We start from the raw sequence: 20,568 nt of genomic DNA on the forward strand, positions 1-20,568 counted from the left end.
CCTGGCCGGGAAGATTGAGTTGGATTGGTCCTGCCTTGGCAGGGGGCTGGACTCGATGCCTCCTGAGGTCTCGGCCAGCTCTATGATTCTGATTCTAGGGAGTTTGGGAGGAGGAGGGGTTGTGACCTGGGGTGCAGGGTGTGGGTGCAGGAGCAGGAGTTCAGAGGGCTTGGGTTATGTGAGCAGGGGTGGGCTGGGGGGTGGGGGATGGGGGCTAGGATGCCTGAGGGAGGCTCTGGCCAGGAGGCACTTACCTAGGCAGCTCCTGGCCAGGAGCCCAGCAGACTGTTCAAGCAGGCTCTCTGCCTGCTACAGCCCCCGCATGCCCTCAGAGCAGCCTGCTACAGGGGCCATGTACTGCCCTGAGCGTAGTAAATGGGGGTGTGCGCTGCCTATCCTGCCAACGTGGCCCTCGCAGATTGGCAGTGCATGATGTTATCCCCCCACACACCCATCCCCGCAGTCCTCACACACACAGGCCCTTGCAGTCAGCCGCTCTAAGTGGCAGGCGGGGGCTCACCCGCCCATGGGCCGGATCCAGCAGCATGGTGGGCTGGATTTTGCCTGGCCCTGCCCTAGTGCTATTTATTCATACTGCAGCAGTATCTTGAGCCCCAGTCAGAACCTGGGACTTCGCTGAGCTCGGCGCTGTACACACCCACAACAAACTGATAACTCCGCCCTCCGGAGCTTGCACTGGGAGCAGTGGAGTCTCCCCTGGGCCCAGCTCGGCATGCCCCGCTCTGAGCAAAGGCCTGGCAGTTACCCTGCCTCGCTGCAAAGCTTGTTACACCAGGTGGGAAGTAGAGAGCACCAGGCCCTGTCTGTGCCGATGGAGCTCAGCCAGCGCGGATCCTCAGATGTGCCTCATTGATGTGAGTTACTTCTAGTTTAAATCCATCCAAGCAAGGGATATAAAATCCCATTGAATTGGTTAACCAGTTACCCGTAATGTTTAACTGGTTAACCAATTAAAGGGGGAGCAGGCAGGGGGACTGGAGCGGCCTCCCCTCCTGCCGCACTCGGGCTGGAGAGCCCCCCTCCGGATGGCTGGAGCAGAACCTGCGTGCAGCACATGCAGCTCCGCTGCAGACAGAGGCTGCTCCAGCCCCCCTGGTTAATCGGAACAGGTAAGCGTCACTCATTGGGAGCAATGGTTACCAGTTAACCCTTCACATCCTAGTCCTAGCCCTGGTTTACATCCACCCTGAGGAAGGGGGGGTGGCAGTACCACTGTAACTACCTGTATAGACACTAATCTGGCTACTGACTGACAGTCGCAGCGCTAGGCAGCACACAGGCGGCAGGACTCTAGCTCCCCCTCAGCGAAATGTTCCAACTCCACTTGTGTGCGTCCGTTCTGGGGAGTGAGGACGTCTTGAGACACAGCGTAGGAGGGAGGATCCTCTGTTGACTGCATAGTAAATCCCAGGGTCCTTTCTTCCCCCCTTGTTCCAAGTAGTCTAGTGACTCGCGTCCTCTTTCACTGCCACTTGGGGGCTATGTCCGTCCCATCGTGTGTCTTTGCTGGTTCACATCTGCTGGAGACCCCAGGCTCAACAGCGTGGGGCTGTCTTCAGCAAGCAGTGCTACTGCTGTGGGAGCCAGTGGCGCTTTGGTTGTCTCTTTCCCTATCCTTTGCCCCCACTACAAAATAAAAAATGGCTTCCGAAGGACTTCTACACAGAGCGACGCTCACGCGCATCTGCACACACCCGCATCTTGCAAAGAGCAACCGGAGGCTGCAGCGGAGGGCGCGTATCCACCCCAGCTGGTTTCTTTTGATGCTGTGTAACCCTGCTTCACTAGCATCTGCTGTATCAGGGTCTTAATACACTTCCTAATGGTGAAGGAGTTCCCCCTCACGCCCCCTCAGCCAGGCACACGGCCACCTGTGAAACGAGGAGGAGAAGCTGAGACAGGGAGAGGGGTCTGATGCGTTGGCCAAGGTCGTTCTGTTGGGCTGGGAATAGTCCTGGCAGCCGAACGCTTTGCTCTGTCTGTCCCACATCAGTGCCTTTCCCGTTTTCTGCTCGCTGCAGTTCCCAACGCCCCTGCTTATGGACGCATGCGCGCTCATTCCTTGTGCTCATTTTGTCCTCCTGTCTCTTCTAGGTGGGAGCCGAAGGAGCTAAGCTGGCAGGACGCTCTCCGCAGAATGTGCTCTTCACCAAAGAGCGGGCCAAAGCAGGCGAAGATGAGAATCCCTGCGGGACCTACAAAAGCACTAATGTTGTAGTAGCCCGGCACCTGTGGCTGGCAGCGACCTCCTCCATCGCAGACCGTGATGGTGTATTGACCGAGAAGAGCCCTGCTTTTTTTTATTTTTCCTTCCCCTCCCTCCCCCCTCACGTTTCGGTGGCTGTGGGGTTTGTATGGCAGCGGCGTAACCGTGGAGAGGCCGGGGTATCACAAACTTATGGATTTTGATAAGAGAGGAGGGAAAGGGGAGACAGAGGAAGGCAAAAGAATGTCCAAGGCAGGTGGAGGAAGGAGCAGCCATGGGAGCCGGAGTGCAGGGACAAACTCTGGAGTCTTAATGGTGGGCCCCAACTTCCGTGTCGGGAAGAAGATCGGATGTGGCAACTTCGGGGAGCTCCGCCTAGGTGAGATGGGCCTGTTTTGATTTACATCCTCACTGTGACTCTGCATTGCGCTTCTGCTGTGAAATCCATTCCGGTCTCCGACTTCCCTAGCAGTGTTGCTTTATGCAAGTAAAAGGAGAAACCCTCCTGCACCCTCCTGCCCTAGATCTATACCAGGAACCATGTTTGGCAGAGTGAAGGCCACGGAGGGGGGGGGGGGGGGAGGTTCTTCATGCAAATTAGGCAATGCCCTGCTTTACATTTCATAAAAATGCATTGTTGCATTTGCATAAGACCTTTCTTCCTGAAATACTCCCCTTTATCCCCAGCATCCTTTCACTGCGCTCTCATTGCAAAAGCCTGCCTGGAAGGTGTAAGATAGACCAGGGCTGGGGAACCTTTTTGGGTCAGGGGCCGATGACCCACAGAAAAATCAGTCAGGGGCTGCACACAAGTGACAAAAAAACCCCAAACCCTCAGTGGCGTGGTCCCCCGACTGAGCAGGAGAAAGACCCTCCCCACATTCCCCCTACACACCAGCGCTGTGGGGGCCCAGGCTAGTAGATTTTGTGTGTTCCAGCTCCGATGGGGGATTGGAGCATCATCGTGGGCTGCCCCACACGGGGTGAGGGAGCCCCGAGCCTTGGAGGCCGGATCCAAGCGAGCTGGGGGCTGCATCCGGCCCCTGGGCCTGCTGTTCCCCAATCCTCCTTCAGACCATCCTAGAGCAAGAGAGCTAAGGGTCAGAGGGGAGTTTGATCCCCCTCTGTGAGATCAGACCTGGTAATCAAATTGCTGCCTTTTACTCCCAGCATTTTCAGTCACGGTGGCAATGTTCCAGGCCAGGTCCGTTTGAATCCATTTCACAAGGTGTCTACAAAGAGGTATTTTGTTTTGGGGACATTCTTATGGGAAGTCAGACTGGATGATCACAGGGGTCTCCTTTGGCCTTCGGAATCTGACTCTGCGCCAGATGTTCCACTAAACTCCAGCCAGTGTCTGTTACTCCTGGAAAAATGAGTAGTCCTGTGGCACCTTCGAGACTAAACAAATATGTGGCTCGTACCGTGGGCAAACCCCCTTCCTCAGCTGAGCAGCTCGCGAGTGCACACAGGTTGGCCTGTGAAGAACAGTGTGGACAGGAGTCTCTCCTCCACATGGCGGCTTCCTGTAATGGCAGACCCCCAAAGGGAGGAGCTCAGTGGCAGATAAGAGATGGGGCGGAGGGTGTGGGAGCATCTGCTGCCTGCAGCCCATGGGGAAGAGGGTGGGAATGAACGTTTGCTTCAGCGGAGGTGGTTGGAAATTTATTTATTTAATATCTGGGGGCACTCCTCCCGCCCCCCCAAACCTCCCCCTTTTTTTATAGGGGGGGGGAAGTCAGGGACTTTGGACCAAAGTGACCGTGTTTGAGGTGGGGGGAGGCGGCGAGGGTCATTGCTCATCCAAACAAAGCTCAGTGACAGGGTTTCTCCAAACTGCGGCTCTCGGCTGGGAGTGCAGCACTGGCGTGCGGCAGCCCTGAAAGGCCCCACCGGGCCCCCCTAATGGGAATGGGGCTTCAGCGAGCTGAACGAGTATTCGCCAGACCGACTATTTGGGACATTCGCTGTGCTGGAGGGAGACTGGCTGTAGCTCACTCCCAAGAGCGAGCTGACAGCCTCAGCAACTCCAGTGCCTTCTCTTGCCCCCTCTGCATCTCTTCGGACTGAGCTTCACACCCTTGGCCTGTGAGACGCGCCAGCAAGTGGGATGGTGTCTGGAGTAGGGTAGCCTGAGGCAGCATGGCTGGACGGAGGGACGGGGCACGCCCACCTTCCTGCGTTCAGCAAGCTGACTGGCTGCGCTGACTTCATGCCAGCTCTGCCTAGTGCGACCAACTTGGTGATGCCTGACACCAAGCTGCTCCCAAATTCCTCGGTGCGATTGCCGCTTAATCGCAAAGCTTGGGAAGATGCTGCGTTTGAAACCCAGCCACCTGGCTCCTGCCTTGGAGGAAGGAGGGAAACCTGTCTCCCTGAACCTCAGGGAGCAGCTGGGTTCCCTCCCCAAACCAGACTAGCCGTGGCAGTCTGCACGCAGCGCCATGTGCGAACATAGCCAAGCCCAGCCAGGCCTTCCCTCACCTGCCACTCCCACTCCCATGTAGGGCGCGACCCCAGCCCTGCAGCTGTTGTCTTGAATGCAATTGGTGGCTGAGAGAGAGTGAGAAATCTGACTGCTGTGCCCGCTTCCCCTGGAACACCGCTTGGCTGGCAGAGTCCTGCAGTACCAAGTACTGCCCTGCCGGGTGGCGGTTCCTGGACTTGCTGGTGTGTCAGCCTTCAACCAGGATGTGCATGATAAACGGGAAACCTCCCACTCCAACCACAACCCCCCTGCCTGCTGGGAGGGAGGAGAATTGTCTCTCTTGGATTTCCCCGCTACCCACTGCCCAGCCCAATGATTCATTGCTGGGGCTGGTTTGTTGGGGCCTGGCTCTGGGGCTGTTCCCCTCCTGCAGCCTGTTTCAATGGGGAAGGGGTCTCCGCTCGGCTTTCTCTCAACCCCCTGGTTGCTCCCGTGCAGTTGGCTTTGCTGTTCTGCTCCATCACCAGTAAATAGCATTACATCACCTCCCCAGCAAAGAGCTTCAGTTCCTGCCTCCGCTGCCCATCAGAGACTTCTCAAGCTGCCTCAGAATAAATTGACCAGCCGTGACACTTTACCAGCTGCTTACAAGCTTTGAATAGCACAATACAAATGGGTAACGCCCTGGTCTGGGTTCACTCTGCTACAGGTCTGAGCGCAAGAGGCCCCGGGGCAGTCTGCTCCCAGACTCAGGCAGATGGCACTGCACTGATTCCTATGTGCACGGCGAAGCTCCCTCTGAGCTTTCCCATCCATGTGCAGAATGACTTTTATGTGCACCACCGATAGAGAAACACCACCTAGCAGCAGGAGCTCTGCTGATCAGCTGGGCGGCATTTGAATTTCTCCCCAGCTGCTGCACAAGCATCCAGCTTAAGGGAACATGTGCATGTTTATTCTCCAAACCATGAGGGCTAGAAGAGGAACTACTACTTCCACTGGCAGTTGGGATTCTGCAGAGCTTGTAGCGCTTCTTGGGATGAATTTCTGCTTGCCGTAGATGTTCAAGTCTCTGCATGTAGTTGTTGTAGGAGGCCTGTGCACCCTGTAGTATTCTGATGCTTATCTGTAAAATGGCATGATAAAACGGGCCATTGGGCTCGAATGGGGAGTGTCCCGGTACAGAGATGTAGGCCAGAGCAAATTGGTCTGTTTGATCATAAAATCCAATTTACTTCCTCCTCCGATACACCATTAACTTCTTTCAAGGCTCCAGAGTGCTTTCAGGAGTCAAATGAAAAGTCTTAGAGGGATAGCTGTGTTAGTCTGTAACTTAAAAAAAAAATAGGAAGAAAAAAAGCAGTGGTCCTAGAGCACCCTTGAAGCCAACAAAGCTAATAGATCGTATCGAGAGCTTTTGTGGGCACAACCCACTTTTTCAGATGATAATTTGATGATAATTACTCCTAAAAATACAAACCTTGATCCATGCCCATGCCAGAGCATGTGTGAAAGGACCAAAGTGACCCCAAATGATGGGACAAAAACACTGTCTGCTGAGAGAGAAATCAGATAACACTGCACTGCTGGGCAGCAGGCCCAATCCGGACTGTCCTGGGGGAGAGGAAGCACCCAAAGCAGAACTGATTGCAAAATCCAAAATTCAGTTTTGGGTTTTAAAAACCAGACGTCTTTGGATGTGTTTCCAGTGTGAAGGGGAACTTGCTTCTTTTGCAAACAGCATTGAAACTTTGCATGACCCAAGTGTGTGTCGAGAACAGATGCAGTTTGGGGAAGGAAAAACCTGAGAAAAATGGCATATTTCAAAAAGGAAAGTTTTCAACACACAACTCCTTGGCTGTAACGTTGGCCGGCTGACTTGAAAGCTGGTGCTGCTTTCTGCTTGGAGGCGGGAGGCACCGTAGATCTCGATTACCCCATTTGGGGGAGACCGTGTCCAAGGTGCTAAAACTCAAAAGCCACTGCTGAAAATGTTGGTTTGAGATGCTGAAAGGCAGAGTGCAGGTGGCTCCCAAGTCTCTCGTTGTCCAGGGCAGGGGTTTTCAATCGGGTTTCGTTTGTAGACCCCTAACCATTTTGAATGGCGGCGTGAACCCCTTTGGAAATATTTGACCTAGTCTGTGGAACCTGAGGCTGGCGATCACAGCGCTGTGTTACAGCAACGCTTCAAGGCCTCAGCTGAGATCAGGTCCCTTTTGTGTTGCATGTTACACAGACGCATAGTTGGGCAGGTTCTGCCCCAAAGAGCTTACAATCCAGACAGACGGAACTACCTCACTGGCTTCGAACCGTGGAAAGTAGGGATGTAAAATCCCGTTTAATTGGTTAACCGGTTAACCGTGATGCTTAACCAGTTAACTGATTAAAGGGGGAACAGGCTCCGCTGGCGAGGCTGGAGCACCCCCTGGAGCAGGCCCTGCAGGGCTAGCGCTCCCAGCAGCGGGCAGGGTGCTGCTCCACTCCCCACCAGTTAACAGAAACCAGCAAGCCTCACCCAGAATTGGTTAACCCTTCACACCCCCAGTGGGAACCAGGGCAGCAGGGCAACGAGCCGTCCAGGGGAGCCGGGTTTGTGAGTGGCCAGGAAGCTGCTGAGTGCTGCGGTGTCACCGATGTGCTGCCACGCACCTCTCTCAGCCTGCCCACGGCGATGCCACCTGCTGGCCTCGTGCTGGAGGGAATCCAGGGCGCGGGTGGGAAGCAACTGCCTCCGGCTGCAGGTGAGCAAGTCTCGTAGGGAGGCAAAGATCCCGTGAGGAGCCAACAGGAGCCACAGTTCCCTTGGCTGCGGAGGGCATTTGAACAGCCTCTGGGCCTTGTTGCGCCCGGGTGTCCAGCACAGGCATGGTTTGGCTGGCTCGGAGACTGTGCCCTTTCCTCGTGGGTGCAGATACTGGGGGTGACCCCCTCCAGGCCATCCAGCAGCAGAGCCTCCCCATGTAGCACCCCCATTCCCCCATCCAGCCCACCAGCGTAATTGCTTTAGTGGAAGCTTGCAGCCACTTCACAAGCTGCAGGAGGGAGCTGCAGGAACGCCCTGCGTTCACCACCACTTACCCCTTGCCAGGTGCTTACCAAGGGCCAGTGCTGTGATCTGCCTGGTGCTTTGGCCAGGCTGCTTCCATGGTAGAGGCAGCTGCTGCTGCCTTCTGAGATCCGAAACGGCAGGAAGCTGTTTACAGCAGGGGTGGCCAGAGGGCCATGTGCCACCTCTCCCAAAGCAGCCCCGGCACTGGGCTGTGACCCAGCAGCTTCTGCAGAGAGGTTGGGAAGTGTGCAGCCATCTGCTTCTGCTGGCTGCCACGAGCTAAGGATGAGAGCGGGTCACTGGCTGGTTACCAGGGTGGCTTGTGCTCAAAGGGAGCAGAGGAACAGCACTCAGTGCTGGCCTAGGAGCAGCAGATGGGCAGCTGCGTGCACTGGCTGCGTTAGGGCCTACGCATCAAGGCCTTGTTCCCTCTCTTGGGATAGAGGGGAGCATCCCACATGCCTCCGAACTAGGGATGTAACCGTGGACGTGCCAGAATTCCCAGCGGTTACCACGCTGCAGGCTTCATACTGCAGAGCCTGCGGCGGAGCTGCCTACCCGGGAGCAGGGCCAGCAAGGGCTGCCAGCCCCATTCCCAGGGAGCCTTGACGGCGGGCTCAGCAGCTCCCCAGGAGCGCCGGCCGTGCTCCTGGGGGCGGGGTTCACATGTAACCTGCAGACGTAGTGGGTGGGAGGGGACAGGACGGGCCTGCCACACGCATGGGCTACAGCCTGGAACAGCAGCCTGCCTGAGTTGTCCCTACCGGTCAACCATTTGCATCCCTGCTCTGAGTGGAGGCCTGAGTTCTTGGGATGAGGCTTCGGCCTTCACAGGAGGATGGTTCCCCTGCTCCATTAGAGTAAAAGGGGACAACCCACATAGAGTATTTGAATCTAGAGCTGCTGTGCGAGGCTCTCCAGCCTCCAGGGGCTGCCTCATCCTGGCCAGGCAGCAGGCATAAGGACCCGTGGATTGGCAATCAAGTAAACCCCAGAATACCAGGCTGTGAAGGTCCACAGGAGTCCTCTTCATGTTGGACCACTAACCTGGGCTGGAGCCTCAAAGTACTGTCCTGTGCCTGGTGTTTAGCCTCTTTCCTGAGCTAAACACGGTGAAGTTTAATAAAGACAAATGCAAAGTCTCCACTTAGGAAGGAACAATCGGTTTCACACATACAGAATGGGAAGCGACTGTCTGGGAAGGAGTATGACAGAAAGGGATCTAGGGGTTCTAGTGGACCACAAGCTGAATGAGTCAGCCGTGTGATGTTGTTGCAAGAAAAGCAAACACGATTCTGGGATGTATCAACAGGTGTGTTGTGAGCAAGACACGAGAAGTCATTCTTCCGCTCTACTCTGCGCTGGTTAGGCCTCAGTTGGAGTATTGTGTCCCGTTCTGGGCACCGCATTTCAAGAAAGATGTGGAGAAATTGGCGAGGGTCCAGAGAAGAGCAACAAGAATGGTTAAAGGTCTAGAGAACATGAGCTATGAAGGAAGGCAGAAAGAACTGGGTTTGTTTAGTTTAGAAAAGAGAAGATTGAGGGGGGACATGATAGCAGTTTTCAGGTATCTAAAAGGGTGTCATAAGGAAGAGGGAGAAAACTTGTTCATCTTGGCCTCTGAGGACAGGACAAGAAGCAATGGGCTTAAACTGCAGCAAGGGAGGTTTAGGTTGGACATTTGGAAAAAGTTCCTAACTGTCAGGGTGGTCAAACACTGGAATAAATTGCCCAGGGAGGTTGCGGAATCTCCATCTCTGGAGATATTTAAAAGTAGGTTGGATAAATGTCTGTCAGGGATGGTCTAGACAGTATTTGGTCCTGCCATGGGGGCAGGGACTGGACTCGATGACTCTCGAGGTCCCTTCCAGTCCTAGTATTCTGTGATTCCTAACTGAGCCGTTAAGCAGCTGGGTGTCCCCTTAAGGGTTCTGGGCAGCACTTGCATGGGACTTCTGTCCAGGCATTTCCTGGGTGGCCTTGCAGTGCCAGGGGTCGTTCAGTTTGGGATGCCGGCCTGGCATGTGGCTAATTTTAAAATTCTTTGTTGTCACCTGAGAGACTCGTGGCTGCTCTCTGGGTCTGTGGTGGAGGGATTGGCACTTTACTGAGGTGTTGCAGGTGTCCCAAACAAGTTAGTCTGGAAAGTCCAAAGTAAAGAGTAAACTCGTTAAGGTTTCCCAAGAACCTTAACTCTGCCCTGTGCCGTCCCAGCCGTTGCACCCCTCCCGCCTTTTGTAGACAATAATGACCCCTTGCTAGAGGCTCGATGGGCTTGACCTAGCGCTGCTCGGTCTCGGGGGGGGGGGTTCCCACTGGGACCTGGGCCCTTCTGTACCCTGGATCCAGCCTTTAAGAGGTGCCGGGCCCCACATGTGGTGGCGTTCTGGGCTCAGTCTCGTGGTGATCTTGCTTGGAACAGCTCAGATGCTTGTAGGGTCTAGTGAGGAGACCTGTAAGGAAGGGGAGGCGACGTGTGTCCCCTCAGACTGGCCCAGACTCTCGTCTCTCTTAAGGTGTCCTCTGATGCTCTTCTGTGGCATGAGCCTGCTGCCCTGCCGAGGATGGCCCCACCGCTCAACAGGCTGACAAAGGAAATCCGGGGGTAGAGAGCAGAGAGTAAAGTAGTTGGTCCCAGCTGGGACTGAAATGCCCCACGAACCTGTTCAGCGGAGGGATGTTAAATTGCGATTAATCAGCAATTAGTCGATGCGTGGGGGGGGGGGGGGGGGGGGGCTCACTGCCTCCGCCGTGGCTCTGCAGTTTAAATGTGGTAGGAGCTGGGTGCAGGGTTAGCCCCCGGAGGCGAGGTGAGCCAGGATTAAGCAGTCTTGGCTCCCGCCGGCCCCGGGGGCTAACCCCGCTGCTCCTCTGCCTTTTAAATGTAGTAAGAGCCACCAGGCTCTGAGTCCATTTAAAAGGCAGAGCTGCAGCAGTTGGGGACCCACGGTGAGAGACACTGGGTACCGATAGGGGACAGGCAGCCTGCTAGGGTCCCATGGGGGTCGGAGGCAGAGCTGGGATTCATGCCCTTTCCCCAGTCCACTGACGTAGCCTCAAGACTCCCGTTCCCCTCCTCGTGCTTGGGGAATGAGCGATAAAAGGTCCGGCTGGGTGGTGTGACATGCAGAAGCAGGTGTCAAAATGGCCCTTTCCAAGCTCACTTTGGAAGGGAGGGGGCAGGTGACAATTATGTAAGGAGGGCAGAGACCTACACACCTTCACTTTTACCAGAGACATTGTTCCTAAGGAGGGTTAGGGCCCCGTGCCGAGTTATGGCTCTGCGGGCTAGTCCTGCCCCGGTGTCACCTTCCTCCGGCTGTAGACCTTTAGTCAAGCAGCATCTTGCATCAGCCGGCGCCACAACCCAACCTAGCTTTGTTTTTCAGCAGCTCTCATCTTCACTTTTTTTTTCTTTTTTTCTAAAAACCACATTGACTCCTGCAGATTCTGTGGTACTTCCTGACAGCACCTGTGTCGGTAGCAGCTGTGCGGTTCCAGTTGCCCACAGGCTGTTACAGTATTAAAGTTCTCTCTGTGCAGTGTGCAGGGGAGGGGAGGGGGGAGAGCAAGCCGCCAGAACCATTTCCCAGGGTGATCCTAGCTCCCTGCCAGGAGGGGTCCCACACTGGATGCCCAGCCCTCCCACTCTTCCCTTACACTGCAGGCTTCCTAGGGCAGGGCAGTCCTTAAGCACTGAAGGGGCGGGGTGGGAGAAGAGGGGAGGTACCAGATCAACAGTTAGTAATGATCCAGCCCTTCCTCATGCTCCCACCCCTCTCCAGTTGTTTTTTTGGAGGCACAGAACCAGGCCCGGGTGGCCGGGTACAGTACCATGGACCTGCGTGCAGATGACGTGATTCGGTCCCAGGATCAGAAGCGCAAGTGAGCTGCCATGTAGCACCTGGTTGAGAGTGGGGCTGTCTGTGTATTGTGCAGGGGCTGCTACATTCTGGGCAGCTGGCAGACTCAGCCAGCAGGGGGCAGTGATGATACGGGGCAGCCCCAGCCATCCTGCCGAGCATGTTCCTGGAACAGCTCCGTTCCCTCCCACTCCGCTGCATGCGCTGGAAGCTGCACTACCTCGGCCACGCGGCTGGCCCTGCCCTCCCCCTCAGCTGTCCCACAAGATGTCGAAATCCCCCTCCCCCGTGTTGCCCGCCTCGGCTCTCCCCCTCCCCAGCAGGGCAGAACGGGCTCCTTGGGCCCCTCAGCAGGTTGCAGCGAGGGCGGCAGCTGAATTGCAAGGTGCAGCCCGAAGCCCGCGTGTGCAGTGGAGGCTGGCGCTGAGATCTCAGCGCTGGGCTTGGGCAGGAATGGGAAGGAAGGGTGCCGGGGAAAGCCAGGCTGAGGCAGGGGTGTTTGGGCGGAGCCGGCGCTGCCCAAAGGCCTCAGTCCAGCAGAGGAGAGCTTAGCACGGGGCCTGCGCACCAGCAGCCTTTGGGGGAGAGGGAGACGGTTAGGCTCAGGTCTTTAGAGGTGTTTCAAATTCTCATTGATTTCCAGGCCTGTGCAGAGCTAGGCCGAAGTCCCTGTCCTCCAGCAAAGTCCAGTGGGGGGGGGGGGGGGGGATTTGGGCCTTGTCTCTGTTCTCCTTGCAGTGTCCAGTCGCGGTGTTAAAAAGGGGGTAATTGGGTAACTGTAGAACTGCCACACGCACCGGCTGCCGCCCCCCCCCCCCCGTGCTTCTGTATCTGTATCCTGGCTCCCCCCCATGGGTGTGATACAAAGCCAGCAGCACAGGGTGGCAGCCTACGGTGACGATGCCTGGTAACCGTTATCCTCTTACAGCCCTAGTGTCCAGTGGACCCTTCACTTTCTACCCTCCGCCATCACATGCCTGCTAAAAAGCTGCTGTGTTGTCCCCAGAGGAGGCTGCGTTCAGGGGTAGGAGATGTGCTCCAGCGTGCAGCAGACCAGGGTTGGAAGCAGGTTAAGCTACAGAGGCACATCTGGGGGCAGTAAAGCGGAGTGAGGCGAGAGGCCGAATCCTGGTGGAGGTGTCCGGATTCGCTGATCCCAGGGCTGCTGTGTTTCTGTGGGCGTGTCTCATGGCAACCAGTGAGAACTTGTCCTGTGAATGGGACTGGAGACGTCCCCCGTGCCTCCTGAAATGGCAGGGGACCTTGAGAACTGGGGCGCTTCTAGCCACTACCACTGAACTCACCCTGCGGTGCCCAGGTGATTTCTCCCCCTCCCCCTTTACGTGTCCAGCAGTTGCGGCCTCCTCTCTGCTGGGCAGGCTAATACCAGGGCGGGCTCCAGGAAAGCTGTTCCCTTTCAGAAGCTGTTGTGGCCTCCGGGTTGGCTCAGCCAGACAGGATCCCAGGAGGGGGTGTGATGCCAGCCCCTGCCTTGCCCCTGCCAGTGCGTAGTGAGTTCAGAGCAGTGTGTGCAATGGGGGTGCTGAGCACAGCGGGGGCAGAAGTTTCTGCCGGTGGCTGCCTGTTTACGTTCTGTGCTCACCCCAGGCCTCTCTTGTGGCATTTGCAAATCGCTGGGGCTCTGCTGACTGAAGGAAGCTCCCGGGATGTGAATCCTCCCTGTGCTCCTGTTTACTGGCTGTTTCCATGCACTGGAGCTTGGAGGTGGGAGAGACCAGGCGGGTCAGGGCTGCACAAAGGTTCCTCCCAGCCAGCCAGTCAGTTTCACTGGGCCGGGGGCTCTCCCCTCACACCGCACCCCGAGTTTCTCAGAGATGAGTCAAGTGCTAACTCCTGGGAGAATCCAGGTGCCCTTCCAAATGCCACCCCCCTAACCCTGAGCCTGGCTTTCCTGCCTTTCACCCATGTGGCCCCAGCCTGCGGCCTGGACAGGGCTTTCCCCCACTGTAAAATGGGCACACGGACTGTGCTGGTGAAGGGGGGTCCTGGCTCCCACTCTGGAGCTGGGTGCAAGCTCCCTCCTTGCTGTCTTGTCACGCCCACTTCACAGGTAGACAACTGAGGCAGCAGGTTGATGGCGCAGCCTGCTCAGAAGCCCACAAGGGAGTATGCAGCTGAGCTGGGATTTGAATCTGCAGCTTCTGACTGTCCCCCCCCCCCCCCCAGCCCCCTCGTCCCCCGTTGCTGTGGTGGAGGTGGAGCAGTTTGAAATGCAGCCTTGCAGTCCTTGGGCGGGGCTCTGCTCCTGGACAGGCCAGCCAGCCCCGCCTCCCCGCTAGGAGCTCACATCTCCCAGGCCTTCCTCTCCTCGTTCTGCCGGGGCCACCATCTCCCAGCTGCTGTCTCAAGCAGACCGTTACTGCTGCTCCTGTGGGCCGCAGGAGCTCATGGACTCCTGTCCGCTGGCTCTGAGTAATTGTCACAAAGAGGAATTCGACCTGTGCTCATAACACCCGATTCCTGCTGTGTGGCCGTGCCTGGGTCCCGGGGCTCGCTGCTTTCTGTTCAGCGCTCCACCTCTTCAAGGGAAACTGCAGAGCTAGGCCAACACAGGCCGGGAGCTAAAGATTCCGTCAGGAAGGAGATGGATGAAGTGGGAGTTTGGTTTTGGAAACAGACCCCGTTTGGTTCTGTCCCTACGGGGTGTTGCCGGACCCCGTTGCTGAGGTGCGGGCCTGCTTGGCTCTGGCTGAGGTAACAAGCCCTGTATTATGGTGCAGCATCTTTTGCCAGCCCCGGGCATTCCCCAGGGCCTGCGTCTTTAATATTCTGATTGAGGTGGGAAAGCTGACAGCTTCTTGGGTCCCCAGGACGCTTTAAAGAACCCTCCTGTCATTTATATTCCGAAGGATGGTTCCTCAGCCCAGCTCTGGTTTGTGGCTCTGTCTGAACCGCAGCCACCGCCTCCTTTTCCTCCTCCGCTCAGCTGCGCACACCAAGCGCCAGGCTGAGGGGAACCTTCTCAGCCTGGCTCTGATTCACTCCTCCTGCCGGAGAGGCTGTCCAAAGCAGGACGGGGCAGAGGGAAGGGCGATAAGCTAGGGCAGAGAGTCTGGTTTGGCTTTTAAAGACCGAGATGCTGTGGATTGTAATAATCCCTGAGCTTTCCTTTGCCCTAAACTGCAGGTGTGTGACATGCACGCTCCGGCCGTCCTGCTGCGCGGAATGTTAATGGCTCGCGTTTCCTCCTCCGGCAGAAGATACGCACAGTATTAACATAGCTCTGCTTCTGCCACCACCCAGATTCTCTGTTAATCTCCGCGGTGGCCCGTCCTCCTTCACACACAGATGGACGAGGCATTTTTCCTGCCTGCTCACCTGCCAGCCAAGCATTAGGAGGTGCTGTGCACTCAGCTTGGAAGTGCTTCTGCAGTTCCAATGGTTTGTGGCAAAGGGAAGCTTCTTCACAAGTTCCAGCTCCCGAGCCCCAATGGCATGAGGGCAGGGGTGCGGAGCCCTCTCTGGGTCGGGGCCACTGACCCACAGGAAAATGTCGGGGGCTGCACACAAGTGAGAAGCAAAAAAAGGCCCAGCCCTCCCTGACGTGGTCCCCAACTGAGACACTTCCCACATTCTCCTCCTGAACCAGAGCCTAGGGGGGCCCCGCCTAGTAGATTGTGTGCTCCTGCCCCACGGTGGGGCTCAGCTGGAGTGTCCGCAGGGGCTCCCCCAATGCTTTGGGGGGGCTTAAACCTTGGGGGCTGGAGTAGGGGGACAGAATTACACAAAAAATGCTGTTAGTGAATTTTGTGGCTTATGTTTGCTGCCTTGGACCATCTCCCCAGCAGCACACGGGCGCTCGAGGAGGGTACGGGCACACTGCTCTACACATAAGTATGGAAGTTAAAGGACACTACAAAAATAAAAGGTACCAGCATTGCTGGAGTCGCTGGCTTTCGAAGGGGAGAGGTTCCTGTTCTGGAGTTGGGTTGATAGAATCTTCTGACCCTCAGTAGAATCGTTGTGACTTGCCTAAAATAAGGCGCAGTTTTTGTTAACGGTGAGCATAATTAACCGTTAGACCAACGTGCCGCGGGCTGCGGGGCAATCTCCATTGCTTGCAGTCTGGAGTTACTCACACCTTGTGGAAAAGATGCTTCAGTTCAGCCAGAAGTGACGGGCTTGGTGCAGAGATGGGGGTGGGGGCAGATCTTTGGCTGGCAACGTGCAGGAGGCGGTCTGGCCCTGGCCCGTGGCCCTTGCAGGTGTAGCCAGCGACTCCTCAAGGCTGATTGGACGAATAGGGCTAGGTGAGCTCAGAGACTGAGCAAGCTCCAGGAGGAAGAACTCGTCTCCTTATTGGCCTTGGCCAGAGGCAACTGGGCCCCTTCCTATGTTACCCCCAGCCCTACCCCCCAGCCTTAGGCCTGCCTGTTCCTGCCCCTTCCCCCAAGCCATGCAGCCCGGGAAACTAGCAAGATTGGTGCTGGCAATGGGGATCCCCACCCCCGCTAACCAGCAGCAAGGGGGGAAACAGAGGAACTCGGCGTGGGCGGGGGGCAGAGGCTGACCAGCAGCCGGCGGGGGAGAAGCAGCGTGAGCTGGGACCTCATGGCTCTGCTTTGCCTTGCTGCTGCTTGTGAATACTGGGGGGGGTGGGGCAGGCCTGTGCCTCGGGTGTCAGGGCCCCCACTGGACCCCCACTGGCTGCTGGCTGGCCACTTGCCCCTCGTGCCCTGCCCCGTGTGTTGCTCTGGCACAAGGGCTGAGGATTAGGAATGTTAAAAAGCATTTAAATAGTTAACCAATGAAACGTCTAAAATAGTATCGTTTAACCAGTTCAGTGCCTGCCCGGCCACATTGGACCAGCAGGGCTTAAGCACAAGCCACCTGCCTGCCTCGTGCAGCTGAAGTAAATAATTAGGGGGCTGGAGCATATGACCCTTGAGGAGAGGCTGAGGGGTTGGGTCTGTTAGTCTGCAGAAGAGTGAGGGGGGATTTGACAGCAGCCTGCAACTTCCTGAAGGGGGTTCCAAAGAGGCTGGCGAGAGGCTGTTCTCAGTGGTGACAGATGGCAGAACGAGGAGCAATGGTCTCAAGGTGTGCAGGGAGAGGTCCAGGTTGGATATTTGGAAAAACTGTTTCCCTAGGAGGGTGGTGAAGCGCTGGGATGGGTTACCTAGGGAAGTAGTGGAGTCTCCATCCCTAGAGGTGTTTCAGTCTCGGCTTGACAAAGCCCTGGCCGGGCTGATTTAGTTGGGATTGGTCCTGTCTTGGGCAGGGGGCTGGACTTGACCTTCTGAGGTCTCTTCCAGCTCTATGGTTCTATGAAGTCGCCCCGGACCACCCCTGCATAGCTGGGGCTGGGACACCGTGTGGCTGGATCTGGGGCCAGAGACCCATCAGGCTGCTCCTGTGCAGCCGGGGCCGGGATGCCGCCGAGGCACCCCCATGGGGCTGGGATGCTGCCGCCTGCCCCCCCCCCCACTCCCTGCTGCAGGCAGGGGCTGCTCCAGTCCATCAGAGCAGCCCCTGCCTGCAACCCCCGCCCCCACACCAACCATGGGCAGGGGCTGCACCAGCCAGGATGCCAGAACAGCTCCTGCCTGCAACCCCCGCCCCCACACCAACCATGGGCAGGGGCTGCACCAGCCAGGATGCCAGAACAGCTCCTGCCTGCGGCAGGCAAGGGGGCCCTGCAGGCAGCGTCTGCACTGGACCAACCCCTGTGTGGGGCGGGGCCCCGCCAGCCCCACTGGTTAACCTTAACCAGTGAGCAGTACCCCTGGTTACATCTTCACATCCTACTGAGGGGCCAAGGGCTGTTGTAAATACCACTGCAGCATGGGCGGGTGGAGGGACGGAAACGCACACCACAGTGTGTTCAGCCAGCCGCTGGAGTCTGAGCTGCCTTTGGAAACTGCTAACACTTGTGTGTCTGCGGGAGAGCCGTGCACCACACTGACCAGCAGGCAGTTAAATGCGCGCAATAAATACATTGGCTACGTTGCCTTTTCCTTGTATTGAAAATTGTCGAGTATTTGGTTATATTTACAGTTTTCTACGTGAAGATGTACCTGGCGGAGCTCAGGCCCTTGTCTTAAATCGGTGTCATTTTTCTTTGTTGAAATTGTTGCCTGGGGATGGGGAGGAGAGGGTCAGGCTGCCCCGGGGAGAGAGGCAGCAGCTTGGGACCAGGTGAGAAGCGCCTGTCTGTGGCCGCTGCAGTGGCACAGCCAGGGGATGGACGGACGGACAGGCAAATGCTCTAAAATATACAGTAGATAGCTGTGTTTTCTCCACCCCTGCCCTCTGCTGGCCCATGGAGTTCCCACAGCTGTCCCAGTCCCCCTTGCTGCCCCTTGTGGTAATTCTGCAGTATAACTGTCCCTCCGCCCAGAGCCCTCCCAGGGATGTGGAAGGTTAACCAGCAAGCATCACCATGAACCGGTAATTCTTGCTGGTTCTGGTTAACCAGCAGGGGCTGGAGCTCCTCTCCTGGGACGGCTTTGCTGTGGGCTCTGCAGTATAAAGCTTATTTACGCAGTTCCATGGTTACCTCCTTAAACACATTTTTATGTCCCTAGCCCCTCCCATTCCATTATACGAGAAGCAATCGAAATCCAGGCACATCCCATTGTGCGGCGCAAGCAAACCCTGACCCTGCTTCAAGCTATGATAAGAGGAAGCTGGCTGCCGAATTTGGTGTTCGTAGCTATTACCATTCAGGAGTTCTTAAGCCAACAGTCTCGTGGACGGACACGCAGACAGAGGCTGTCAGATACATAGTAGATTTAATTAATGGGTTTGGTGGAGTGATCATGCGGCTCTTGTGGCTAATGGGTGCACACGTGGCACATGTATTACTGGACGAGATGGTCGCGATGGTCCCCTGGGGCCTTGGAATCTGAAAGGCGCCTGGGCCCCTCGCTAGTGGCGTTTTCACTGGCATTAACTAGTCTGCCTGGTAGCGTGAGTTCCCTCTCCCCTTGGTACCTCCTCAGCTGGCAAGTAGAGCCCAGAGCATGTCTTGTGACGTGGCATGCTGGCGTGTTCATTAGCGAGCGGTTAGCTGGTGGGATAGGCAGCTGTGAAGGGGCCAGGGTGGCTCTTGCTGAGGGTGGTGGGTGACATGTTAATTAGCAATCAGTTAAGTGGAGTTTAAAAAACTGACATCCCCAGCGGGGAGGAGGCTGGAGCTGCCACCTGCAGGCGCTGAGCTCAGTTTTGTGGGACTCCCAGTCCAGTGCCAGAGGCGGTAGCTACTAGTGTCAACTCACACGCTGGGGGCTCTGGCTGAGATTTCTCCCAAGTGTCCAGGGTTCCTGGGGATGCCTCGAGGGCGCGTCCCAAAAGTGCTCTGTGCTCTGGGCATGAGGCTCCTTTCAGGCCTAGTCGCCTGGGAAAACCAGGGCTGCGGCTGGTCACGTGAGAATATTGCTCCCTGCCCTAGGCCATTGTGGGGGGGGGCGGCACTTTCTGTATTACCATCTGCCAATGAATACGTGGTTGAGTGACAGCTCCCTCCAGGGCTGACGGTTACTTGGCGCCTGCCCCGAAGGGGTGAGGTCCTCAGTAGAGGAGGTTGGTCTCCCAGCCTGGAGAGGCCAAGGTCACCTCTCGGGTCTGTTGCGCCCCACAGATGGGGCTCATGGGTGTGGGCTGGGCTGAGGTCAAGGGCACTGTGCTCTGGGGGGAGGGGACTTGAGCACCCCATCCCCTAGTCCATGGATGACCCCACCCCCTTACCTTTGGAGTGTCCCTTATCCTGCCTTCCGCTTGTGGGAGCCTCCTTGATCCTGGGGGCAGCTTGTGTGTGGGCTGTCCCCCCTGCCCCAGCGTGGGTGGAACTCGAACCCACCACCCTACCTTCCCCAGGTGAGCACCCCATCCCCTAGTCCATGGATGACCCCACCCCCTTACCTTCAGGGCATCCCTTATCCCGCCTTCCACATACAGGAGCCACCTCGATCCTGGGGGCAGCCTGGGACCACAGAAAGCTGGGGGGGGGGGGGCGGAGGAGTCTGTTCTACCTCCTGGAGCCAAAACTCCTTCAAGGCCAGTGTGACTCTGACCCAGGCCTGAGCAAAATACAACCCCCAGGCCGGATCCAGCCCACCAAGCCACTGGAGGTAGTAGGGAGCCCCAGGCAGGCTCCCCTCCTTGCTCTGCAGCCCCACACACCTCTCAGCCCCGTTTCTGTTTCAAAACTGGAGGGGAGGGGGGAAAACTTCAGGAGCTGCCCCGCCCCCAGCATGATTTCATTGGCCAGTTTTGGCCAAAAACTGGCCAATGGGAGCTGCCTGTTTGAATAACAGGCAGCCAAGAAGAACCACATCCCCAGCTGGGAGGGCAGGCTGGCTGGCTGGGAAACATTTTAAGCTCTGCAAGCCTTAGCTCTGCAGGCAGGCAGGCGAGTTTGTTGCTGGCCAGAGCCTGCCTCCGCACTCGATTTTCCAGAATAAGTGGCCAGTGTAGACACAGCCTTGGAGCCTGCTAGGCTGCCCACAGGAGCACCAGGCTGCCCTACAGTTGCTATAAACCAGATCGGTGCCGTGGCTTGGAGTGAGCCGTGTGGACATCCTGACCCGCGTTCAGTAAGTGTTGCCATTAGAACAGTAGCAGGCCTAGCACTGGGACCGAGCCAACCTTCCGAGAAATGAATTTCCGAGCCCTGTAGCCCTCTGCTCTTCCCCAGCCGTAGACCAGCGGGCAAGTGTCCGTTGCTGTGTCTTCCATCTCCAAGGCCATCACAGACCAATGCTGGTTCACCCTTTCTTCCCCCCCGGGTACTTGAGATCTGCTGATGGAAAGAGCTAGGACTCGTGATCCCCATTGTATGGGTGGGGAAACTGAGGCACAGAGCAGTGACTTGCCTGGGGCGACACAGTGGGCTGCTGGACGGAGCCCAGGAATCCTGTGCTCTAGCTGCCTGGCCCCTCGCATTGGAGCCACGTAGCTGAAACAATCCGTTTTGTGCACGTCCGACCACTGGGCTCCGTCTCTGGGCTCTGCAAAGCCCTGTGCCGATGTGGGGAGA

The 20,568-nt window shown here is 57.0% G+C and overlaps 1 protein-coding gene across 2 annotated transcripts in view; it reads left to right on the forward strand.

Moving 5' to 3' along the window:
• Window positions 1–20,568, forward strand: part of CSNK1G2 (casein kinase 1 gamma 2) — a 95,219-nt gene that overhangs the window by 56,530 nt on the left and 18,121 nt on the right. For both annotated transcript variants that reach the window (XM_075903219.2, XM_075903220.2), the window contains exon 2: window positions 2,116–2,606. In XM_075903219.2, coding sequence (XP_075759334.1) covers window positions 2,420–2,606 — 187 coding nt within the window. In that variant the 5' untranslated portion in view covers window positions 2,116–2,419. The remainder of the gene's footprint in view (window positions 1–2,115; window positions 2,607–20,568) is intronic.

Source organism: Pelodiscus sinensis, chromosome 32 (genome assembly GCF_052426305.1).
Source record: "Pelodiscus sinensis isolate ZL-2025 chromosome 32, ASM5242630v1, whole genome shotgun sequence".
Classification (NCBI taxonomy): Eukaryota; Metazoa; Chordata; order Testudines; family Trionychidae; genus Pelodiscus; species Pelodiscus sinensis.